The sequence below is a fragment of the Oryx dammah genome, unplaced genomic scaffold (assembly GCF_014754425.2).
Source record: "Oryx dammah isolate SB20612 unplaced genomic scaffold, SCBI_Odam_1.1 HiC_scaffold_9, whole genome shotgun sequence".
Taxonomy (NCBI): domain Eukaryota; kingdom Metazoa; phylum Chordata; class Mammalia; order Artiodactyla; family Bovidae; genus Oryx; species Oryx dammah.
The window spans coordinates 43,211,607-43,223,032 of NW_024070193.1; the positions used below are offsets into that span (position 1 = coordinate 43,211,607).

The 11,426-nt window shown below is 42.8% G+C and overlaps 1 protein-coding gene across 20 annotated transcripts in view; it reads left to right on the plus strand.

The window, feature by feature from the left end:
• The window catches only part of SETD5 (SET domain containing 5), a 79,428-nt gene extending 72,761 nt beyond the window's left edge, over positions 1–6,667 (plus strand). For 19 of the 20 annotated variants that reach the window (XM_040246007.1, XM_040246014.1, XM_040246009.1 and 16 more), the window contains 4 exons: positions 1,840–2,138; positions 3,008–3,141; positions 3,619–3,707; positions 4,055–5,052. In XM_040246007.1, the coding sequence (XP_040101941.1) occupies positions 1,840–2,138; positions 3,008–3,141; positions 3,619–3,707; positions 4,055–4,663 (1,131 nt within the window). In that variant the 3' untranslated portion in view covers positions 4,664–5,052. Of the gene's footprint in view, positions 1–1,839; positions 2,139–3,007; positions 3,142–3,618; positions 3,708–4,054 lie in introns of all 20 variants that reach the window. The other variant, XM_040246004.1, reaches the window with a different exon arrangement.
• Positions 6,668–11,426: the final 4,759 nt, after the last annotated feature.

An 11,426-nucleotide genomic window follows, 5' to 3' on the forward strand; every position in this document is an offset into this window, starting at 1 on the left:
GGGCTTGACTTGTAGGTGATGCCTGTTCTGGAAATTACGAAGCCAAAAATTTGCTTTTTATGTCAGTGATTTTCAGCTAGGTTTATTTGGAAATGCACGGGAGTATTTTGAGCTGTCCAGTAAACTTCCATTTACTGGTCAGATCTAGAGATCCTTAAATGTCCTCTGTGTGTGACAGTCTCACATAACTGCCAAGTGTCTATGTGTACTCTTGTTCACATGTAGTCTGGTGGCTTTTTATCTTTGCATTGCAATGAAATACATTACCAGAATTCTTACACTAACTCCTTTCCGTGATTGTGTATAGAAATTGCATACACAAAATTGTCTTACTTTGTATTTTTGTTATATTCTATATTTGAACAGAAAATTGAGAGCCCTAAGTGATTAAAAGAAGGAGGAAACACTGACAGATAATTTGTAATAAAATAGCACTGGGGACACTTCCCTGGCAGTCTAGTGGTTAAGACACTGAGCTTCCACTGCAGGGGGCTTGGGTTGGGTTCCCAGTTGGGAAACTAAGATCCTGCATGCCAGGAGGCACAGCCACCTTGCTCCCACCCCCCACCAAAAAAAAAAAAAAAATTAGCATTAGGTTTAGAATACTGTTGCATGAGACTCACAGATTTAGAGAACAAACTTCTGGTTGCTGCAGGGGAAGGGGGACAGTTAGAGAGGTTGGGATCGACATGTCAGCACTGCTATATTTAACATGGATAACCAACAAGGTCAACACTGCTCAGTGTTATGTGGCAGCCTGGATGGGAGGGGAGTTCGGGGGAGAATGGATGCATGTGTATGTATGGCTGAGTGGCTCTGCTGTGCACCTGAAACTGTCACAGCATTGTTAATCAGCTATACTCCAATATAAAATCAAACATTTTTTAAAAAAAGATTACTCTTGCATGAACAGTATTGACTAGCAGGAACAAAAATGGTAACAAGTCTTTGGATTTCTGGTTTAATTTATCGTGTGCAGAAATGATTGAAATCATGATCTGTTGCTTCAGAAATATTGTTGAGCACCTGCTGTCAGGCAAGTTCTGTGCTGGACATTAAAGACAAAAAGCCAAACAAATTTGTTCTCTGCCCTTATAGAACATAACAGTTTATAAGTATACAAGACACTGTGTTAGGTTGAAAGCCAGTGTAAGCACAGTGTGCTGTAACAGCCAAAGGTGGATGTACTAGGTGGGGCAAGGAAGGGGGCTTTCAGTGTGGCAGTCAGGAAAGTATAAGGCAGAGGAATGGCAAGTTGGAGAGAAGTTTTGGTGGCACAACTATAGGGATTTCTGGGGATTGAGGAAGAGACTTTCTCAGACTGCACAAATTCCCAGCTCTTTACCTTCCCTTTTCATGTATTTTTGTTTGTTTTTGGCCATGCCACGCAGCATTTGGTATCTTAGTTCCCCAATCAGGGGTCGAACCTGTGCCCCTGCCTTGGAAGCACAGCATCTTAACCACTGGACCAGCAGGGAAGTCCCCCACCTTTCTTGGTGCTACCTTTGTTGCAAATAACTGTGATAGCACACTTCTGTTACATGGAACTGTGATCTCACTGGTTTTTCTGAAGGCAGAATAAAGGTTGTGGTCTACTTGTAAATGCCATTTTTCAAAAATGTCATATCCTGGTATATTCTCTTTTTCTAACCAGCTTCTCACTGATTTAAATATGTAGCTGTGCTCAGGTCTCTCTCACACCTGGAAAAAGTCACCTGTTGGTGCCTGCTTTGTTTGCCTGGCCTGCTAGCGGTTTCCTAGGGTTCCATGTTCTTTCCCCATTGCTGGTGATCCACAAATGATGTCTAGCTGGAGTCCTGTTTCTGTTTTCTTTCCTAGGTATCCCTGCTGGAGTACCGCAAACGGAAACAAGAAGCCAAGGAAAATTCTGCTGGTGGGGGAGGTGACTCCACACAGAGCAAAAGCAAGTCTGCAGGAGCTGGGCAAGGCAACAGTAACTCGCTTTCTGACACTGGTGCCCATGGTGTGCAGGGATCCTCAGCCCGAACCCCATCTTCCCCTCACAAAAAATTCTCCCCGTCTCATTCCTCTATGTCTCATCTGGAGGCGGTAAGCCCATCAGATTCCAGAGGCACTTCGTCTCACTGCAGACCTCAAGAGAGTATCAGCAGTAGGTGGTAAGTTTAAGTTTGACGCTCTTATGCTTAAATTCAGGAGGGAAATAAACGTCTAGACTCTTTACCTAAGATATATGGAAACACTTACTTGAGAAAGCCAGCCAGCAGTACTATGTATCATATTCGGCTGATTTAATAGTATCAGTCACAATCCCCGAACTTAACAGAAGCAAACAATTGCCACTGAGCCTGCAGAACAGTATGTTGGACGGCATATGGTTGTGAACACAGAGGAGCTATTTCATTCACTGGGCACTAACACTGCCTCTTCTATTTTCTCATTTCATGTGCAAGGTAAGCAGGAGATGAGCTCAGTTCCACTGAAATTAACATCAGATGTCTCAGTTCCACATTGCTAGCATATATGTATTTCAGACACACTCTGAAATATCTAGTTTAAGATAGACGACAAATAAATAGATAATGTTGTCAGGTACTGAGTATCAAATGAGTGAAATATAAAGAATGAGGCATTTTAGGGATATTGAACTGAAGAAATGAGATCTGGGAAAGAAGAGACATGGCTCAAATGAGTAATGTTCGTTAATCTGTGAGACATCACTACTACCTACCAGTCACATGACTTCACAAAAGAGAAAAATAGCATTTCAAGATGGAGATTGAAGGCAGTAGATACCTTTAAATACCCCTTCTCCTTGATTGTGTTTTCTTAAAGTGTTTATTCTTAGGTGCCTGACATAGTTTGAGGCAGAGAAAATACCTTGTTTTAAATTGGTCATGAAGAAAATAATGTTTTAAAAGAGGATGTTTTAAGAAACATTGTACAGCTGTTTGTCAGAGTCTTGTTTGTTCTGCACTCTTAACTCTCAAGTCCTGTGGCATAAGTGTACACCCTATTGCCTTCACAGGATGGTTCCCACATCGGTAGAACGACTCCGAGAAGGAGGGAGCATCCCCAAGGTCCTCCGAAGCAGTGTGAGGGTGGCCCAAAAAGGAGAGCCTTCTCCCACATGGGAGAGTAACATCACAGAGAAAGACTCAGGTGAGCCGATGGCCTTCTTCTGCCAGCCAGGTTCAGGGCCACATGAGCCAGGCTCCACACAGTTCACACCAAATGCTGGGCTGAGGTGAGTCCATTTCTTAATGAGGTTGGGCTCCCTTACATGCAAAGTTCCAGCGCAGTCTTGCTTTCATTTTCTTGGGCAATAGCATTCTTAAGGTCTAGCGTTGCTTGCTCTCTGTCTGCTCTTTTTTCCCAAAGGATACCTTTCTGTAACTCATCTCTCCAAAGCCCTGGGAATCACCTTGATGAAGGATGAAGAGAAAGAAGGAGACAGAAATCAGATCAGGCATTTAAAACAGCCCATAATTAACCACTCATTTTGCCCTTGTGGCATGCTGCACTCAACTGATTTATCAGAGAGCAGCATGGGTTGGTGCTGGCATTGGTGACTTGAATGAACAATTGCTCTCTCTCACTCATTCTTAGAAAATGAGTTGATTTTGTATTACCTTCCAGACCCTGCCGATGGTGAAGGCCCAGAGACGCTGAGCTCAGCACTCTCTAAAGGAGCAGCCGTTTACAGCCCTTCCAGATACAGCTACCAGGTGAGGCAAGAAGGTGCTCATCTCTGGGCGTAGGAATGTGTTCTAGGTTCCAAATGTTTTGTGATCCTGGCCATCCTTTGCAGTTGAGATACCGTCTTTGCATATAGTTTCAGCAACCTTGGAAGTAAGTCATCACCAGCTCACCTTCAGGTAATAAATCATGCCAGAAAATTGAAATGACCAAAGACAGTCATTTTACTGTCTTTGGTATCCTAAAAAGAACAAATGTTGAAGAAGATGAAGAAGAAGAAAAAGAAAAAGTAGGGTCTTTTAAATATCCACGAGCCTAAAAGGCTTAAATAGGGACTTTTTCACCTCCTTATGCTTTTCCTCCCAACTCTTTCTAGCTCCTGCAGTGTGATAGTCCACGGACAGAATCACAAAGCCTCCTTCAACAGAGTTCCTCCCCCTTTAGAGGACATCCCACCCAGTCTCCGGGATACAGTTATCGAACTACTGCACTGAGACCTGGGAACCCCCCTTCTCATGGTTCTTCAGAATCCTCCCTCTCTTCCACGTCCTATTCCAGCCCCGCCCACCCTGTGTCCACAGACTCGTTGGCCCCATTTACGGGGACACCAGGGTATTATAGCAGCCAGCCACATTCTGGAAACAGCACCGGCAGCAGTCTTCCAAGGAGGAGCTGCCCTTCTAGTGCTGCTAGCCCTACCCCACAGGGCCCCTCAGACTCGCCGACCTCAGACTCGGTTTCCCAGTCCAGCACAGGAACTCTGAGTTCCACCTCCTTTCCTCAGAACTCTAGGTCGTCATTGTCATCAGACTTCCGGACTATCAGTCTGCCCAGTGCTGGGCAGTCAGCTGCCTACCAGGCCTCCAGGGTATCTGCGGTTTCCAATTCACAGCACTACCCACATCGAGGGAGTGGGGGTGTGCACCAGTACCGACTCCAGCCACTGCAGGGGTCGGGGGTCAAGACTCAGACAGGACTTTCCTAGGGCTTCTGGATTTGGGCAAACAGAACTTGAATGAGCCCATAGCTGCTTCCTTCCAGCTGCCTCTGGAACCTAGGCCGAGCATATTGCTGGGGAAGGGGGTACAAGGTGCCAGAGGATTGGGTCTGGTCGACAAGAAACAAGACTTGTGGTCACGACTGGCTCTGGCCCTGGAGAAAGATGTAAATCTTGTCTGAAGCAGAGACTATGAAGAAGTTGCTCCCTGCTGTTAAGGGTACATTGTTGACAAGCAAATGGTGTTTCGGTTAGTAACGATTCTAAGTGCAATGAGTTGTGTTGAAGCCTCCATCTCCCATCCTTGCCTGTAGCCTGTAGTCACTTGTGCAGTGAGGACATCTTTTTAAATCCAAAAAAGAAAAAAGTTTTCAAAGGAAAAAAAAGGTGAAAAGAGCCAATCTCAAAGCCCCAAGCCATCTGAGTAGTGTTAGGGTTTTATGCACTTATGAAAAAAGGTGGGTATATAAAACAACCATTCCAAAAGCAGGTATCTTGCCAAGGTGTGTTCACTGAGAATATTCCTTACCTTTGTCTTAAAAACACCAAGAGGCAGGGATAGTGAAGTTTGGTGTGTGCTCTGAGGGGGTTCCTGGATCTCTGAAGAAATACTTGTGGTCAGTTCTTGATTATTCAGAAGCAGATTATTGTAGTAGATTGTCTGAGCCCCCAGCTGGTACCAACCCACTCCCCTTCCCCAAGCTATTTCACAGCTCAGTAACCCATGAAGTAAGTAGGCAAAGAAAAGAGAGATGGGCCAATTGCATTGCTACTTACCAGCCATTGACAATGCATTTGATTAGGAAGAGTTCCAAGTAGTTTGGGAGTTCTTTGAATTTTATTTTTTCTACTCCCAGTTAATCAGGAGTTGCCAATCCCCAGAGTAGGACCGCCTCCATGATTGGAGAGCATGCACTCGTGACTGCAGGGTAAGAGTGGAAAGCTTTGATTGTGGAATGGCACCGACAGGACTGTGATTGTGTGTGGGCATGTCCCACGTTTCTTTGGGAGATGCTTATTTGAGAGTGGCCCAGGTGAGAGTGTTTTAAAGCCACCCACACACCTAATGACACCTGTTCTGGATGAGAGATGAGAGCAGACTGGCTTCTCCCCATCAGTGCATTGTGCCTGTTGTACACCCCTGGAGGAGCCCTGGGCCAGCCAGGTGGGGTACACAATCTTTTTAAATTCCATACGGTTGCCAGCTTATTTCTTTCACTTGTTTACTGTAATATCCGGCGTGTTTTTATTTATCTAATTTTTGTATTCAGTTATAACCATGGTAGGGGTAGCAAATATCTGACAGGTGTAATCCCTGGTGCTGCAGTGGACCTTACTTCTTTCTTTTGGACAAGATAATACTGTGAGTCTCCCTCCTTCCCTCCAATTTGTTTTTTCCTTTTTTCCCTCAGCCTCTTGCATCCCCTTTTCTTTCTGCCCTCTCCTACAACTATTATATGCACAGTCTTCTCTCTTTGTGTGTGACTGTTACAAAATTTCACTTTTTCAAAATTCAAATCAGGTGTTTGCTCAAATGAGGGGAGATTTTTTTTTTTAATGCTGAAACGTCAGCAGAATACTTTTCTTTATGTTGTTTCCCCCACAAACCCATCAGTCTGGGAGAGCGTTGGAGTGGAAATCATGTTGCCTGGGATGCTGGTTTCTTTGTATATTATATAAAACGTATGTAAATGTCTCTCCATTTGGGCTGGGGTTTGCATTCTCCCCTTGGCTATTAACCAAGGGGAGAGGCCAGCGGGCAGGCGGCCCTCACCCTGCCTGGCACGTGCAGAGACCCCAGCCACTCTGTGTGGGCAGGGTGCTGTCAAGACCAGACCTCTGGGGGGGGTGGGGCGGGGGGTGGGGGGGACTCTTGGAAGGGAAGAAGTATCACTTCTTTCTCAAGTGGAGTGTTTACACCTTGCTGTAACATTTGAACTTTCACAAGAGATGTAATAATTTTGATAATAAAATTCTTAACCATAATAATCATAAGTTGAGAACTTCTTTGTCCAATTCTGTGACACTGCCTTGCTTAGTTTTCCTGAAGCTATCCTTAAAGGGAGCAAGATGGACGCACATTCAGGAGAGTGTGCTCTTGGTGGAGTTGTGTGCCCGTAATGGGGCCAGGAATACAGTTTGGTCTTCCTTCACCATTTTATGACTAAGATCAGGCAATAAGTGGGACTTCTCTGTTGGTCCAGTGGGTAAGAATCTACCTTCCAATGCAGAGGACCCAAGTTCAGTACCTGGTTGGGGAACTAAGATCCAGCATGCTGTGGTCAACTAGCCGCACACTACAACTAGAGAAGCCAGCATGCTGCAGTGAAGAGCCCACATGCCACAACAAAGACCCAGCATGGCCCAAAAAACATCAGGCAGTGATCCTTTACTAGAGAGCTGCTGGGTGCTAAACTGTATATAAGGTGCTGAGAATATGAGATAAGACAGCCACCTGCTCCATTCCTAGGTGCTTTGCTTTCAGTGTAATGCAGATGTTAGAAGCGGAACTGTGGTAAGGAAATAAGCAAGTGCATGTTGTATACAACTTCATAGTTAACCAGGCTCTTCCACTTAAGTCATTTGCTATCTCCTTGATCCTTAAAATGTATAAGGTAGGTATATTATTCTCATTCTATAATTTTTTTTATAAGTTTCAGAGGATGCAATTTGTCTAAGATTTCTCTCATCCAAATGACAGGCTCAAGCTGACAGTCTTGGAAATTTTGCAGTTTACCCAGGAGACAAAGATGCTTTGAAACTAACTAAAAATCACTTAAGTAACTGAAAAGTTGTATCCTTTTCTTTCTTGCCTTAAAAATAACAGTCCAGCCTTTTTAGTTCTGAGGAATCATTTTTATGGTACAGGTTCTTTGTTTGGCACAGCTCACCCTGAAGAAAAAAGTACACTGTTCTCCAAACGGACTATGTATTTACTTCAAAACCACACTGACCATCAGGTCATCAACCAGAGCTGGAACAGCCTTCATAACCTGCTATGAGGCTGAGACAGAAAAGTTCCTATGCTGAAGATCAGTAAAGGAAAGAGCTTAGAGATAAGCATAGCTACTGAAGGAGATGCTGTGCCTGCTCCTGCACTCAAAAGTTAGCTCTGGGAAGATAATCGCTTCGTATATTTCTCAAGTACTCCATAAAAGCACACAGGGCAGTCATGAGAGCAGGACAGAGCCTTGGACAACTTTATATTATAGGAAGCCTCCATATCCCCGTCAGCCGCAAAGCGAAGAAAGCACGAGACCTTCATGTTCCCGTGTTCTCTCCCAGAGGAAGCAGTGGTATGTCTGCTAGGTCTCGGAACTTCAGACGAACACTCACCTGGAAGTTCAGCAAGGCGGTGTGAGAACAGCAGTCAAGATAGCATGGGTTTGCAGTGTGTACTGAAGGTGCTGGGGCAGTCTGGGCCCAAGAAAATTCTAAATAGAATTTTGCAGAGATGAAGGATCACGTTAAATGAAGTATTTTGAATGAGTAAAACTAGGATTGTCTGTAAAGGTGTTAAATAACTTTAACTCCTGAGAGAAACAGTTGGTCATAAATTGGTCACCTGGATTTCATCAGCTGTTGTTTGCAAAGTCCATAGTTTAGTATTTTGCACACACAAAATACGTGCTGTAGAACCTTGAAACTGGGGGTGGGGGAGAATCATTCCTCCCTTTGTTGACCCATTAAAAGTGGGTAATAGTACCAAAGTCAAATTCCAAACATTTACAATAAAGGAGCAGAATAATACTCCCACAGACAGTAAGTGCATACTAATACAATATGACAGGAAAAGGAAATAACAGTATACAGATTGGTAAGGAAGAAATAACTGTTCACAGAGGACATAAATATCTTAAGAAATGACTGCTCACAAAAACAAACTTCATGCAACTAATAAGCATTTATAGCAAGGTTGCAGGGAATGAGGTTAATAACTAATGTCAATTGTTTCCCTATATATCAATGACAAATAAGTGGAATTTGAAAGCTAAAACACAACGTTTACATTTGAACCCCCAAAAATGAAATAAGTAGACATCTAATAAAAGGCCTAAAAATCTATATGAGTAAAACTACAAAACTCTTGGTGAAAGAACTAAAAAATGTTCCATGGCCATGAATGGGAAGACTCAATGTCAGGATGAATGATCTCAACTTGATCTTTAGATTTTTAATCCTAATCAGATTCCCAGCTGATTATTTTCAGGATATCAACAGAATGATTCTGAAGTTCATAAGCAGAAGAAAAAGGCCCAGAATAGTGAACACAGTGCTAAAAGGGATAAATAAAATCAGCCAGGCTTTAATATAAAGCTTATCAAGACAGCCTGGCATTGAAATAAGAATAGACAAATAGGTCAATGGAACAGAATATAGCACCCAAAAACAAACCCACACAGTTAAGTTCAGTCGCTCAGTCGTGTCCGACTCTTTGTGACCCCATGAATCAGCACGCCAGGCCTCCCTGTCCATCACCAACTCCCGGAGTTCACTCAGACTCAAGTCCATCGAGTCGGTGATGCCATCCAGCCATCTCATCCTCTGTCATCCCCTTCTCCTGCCCCCAATCCCTCTCAGCATCAGAGTCTTTTTCCAATGAGTCAACTCTTCGCATGAGGTCGCCAAAGTACTGGAGTTTCAGCTTTAGCATCATTCCTTCCAAAGAAATCCCAGGGCTGATCTCCTTCAGAATGGACTGGTTGGATCTCCTTGCAGTCCAAGGGACTCTCAAGAGTCTTCTCCAACACCACAGTTCAAAAGCATCAATTCTTCGGCGCTCAGCCTTCTTCACAGTCCAACTCTCACATCCATACCTGACTACTGGAAAAACCATAGCCTTGACTAGACAGACCTTTGTTGGCAAAGTAATGTCTCTGCTCTTCAATATGCTATCTAGTTTGGTCATAACTTTCCTTCCAAGGAGTAAGCGTATTTTAATTTAATGTCTGCAGTCACCATCTGCACAGATACAGTCAATATTACTTGACCAGCAAGGGCAATACAATAGAGAAAAGATAGTCTTCAACTAATGGGGCTTGAATAACTGGACATCCATATTCAAAAAAGGTGAATCTAGACTCAAACCTTACACACATTACAAAAATTAACTCAAAATGGATCACAGACCTAAACATAGAAAGCAAAACTGTTAAACAAACCTAGATGATAACAGTCTAGAAAGTATAACACCAATACCACCATCCTTGAAAGAAGTAACTGATAAGCTGAACTTGATTAAAATTAACATCTGTTCTGCAAAAGACTGTCAAGAGAAGAAAAGCCACATACTGGGAGAAAATACTTGGAGAAGACACCTCTAATTAAAGAACTGTTACCCAACATAAAAAAGCTCTTAAAACTCAACAGTAAGTAATCAGACAATCTTCAGATTGAGTGTAATCCTTACCAAAATTCCAGTGGCATTTTTCACAGAAACAGACAATTCTAAAATATGTTATGTATGGAGCCACAGAATACCCTGAATAGCCAAAGCAATTTTGAAAAAGAACAAAGCTGGAGGCCAGTTTCATGCTTCCTAATTTCAAACTATACTACAAAGTTACGGTGATTACAGCAGTATGGTACTGGCATAAAAACAGACACGCAGATGAACGGAACAGGACAGAGAACCCCAAAATAAATCGTTGCACGTACAACTGATTATGACAGAAGAGCCCAGAATAAATAGGGAAAAGATTCTCTTCAGTAAGTGAGAAAACAGGACAGCCACATGTAAAAGAATAAAATGGGATAGCTATCTTACACCATGTTCAAAAATTAACTCTTGATGTGTTAAAGACTCAAATGTAAGAACTGAAACTATAAAACTTCTAGAAGGAAACAAGGCAGTCTCCTCCTTGCCATTGGACTTGGTGATGGTTTTTTGGGTTTGACACCACAAGCAAAAGCAACAAAAGCCAGAGTAAACAAGGGAGACCACATCAGACCAAAAAGCCTCTGCACAAGCAAAAGAAAGGAGATCATGGACAAAATGAATGGGAGAAGATATTTGCAAATTTTAAAGATGACCAGAAGATCTGAAAATACATTTTTCCAGACAAGACATACAGATGGCAAACAAGTACATAAAAGATGCTCCCCGTTATTAAGCACCAGGGAAATGCAAATCAAAAACTACAGTAATTTATCACTTCACACCTGTTAGCATGGCTGTTATCAAAAAGACAAATCAGTTCTAGTGAGGGTATGGAGAAAAGTGAACCCATGTGGGTATAAAATTGGTACAGGCTTTATGGGAACCAGTATGGATGTTAAAATTAGAACTACTGTACAATCTAACAGTTCCACTTGTGGATATTTATCTGAAAAAAACAAGACCAGTAACCCAGAAAGGCATTTGCACCCCAAGGTCACTGCAGCATTATTTACAGTGGCCAAGATACAGAACCAACCTGTGTGTCCATTAACGGATGAATAAAACATATATTGGCAATGACAGCCATAAGCAAAAAATTAAAGCTTGCCATTTGCAACAACACAGATGTTCCTTGAGAGCATTATGCTAAGTGAAATAAAGAGAAAACCAGATACCATATGGTCTCACTTATATGGGTAATGTTAAAATCAAGTCAGGAATACGGAGAACAGATTGGTAATTGGTTGCCAGAGGTTGAGGATAGGAGTAGGCGAAATGGGTGAAGGCGATAAAGAGGTCCATCTTGGACTTTACTAAATCAGTCTTAGGGATGTAACTACAGTGTGATGCCTATAGTTAATAATACTGTAT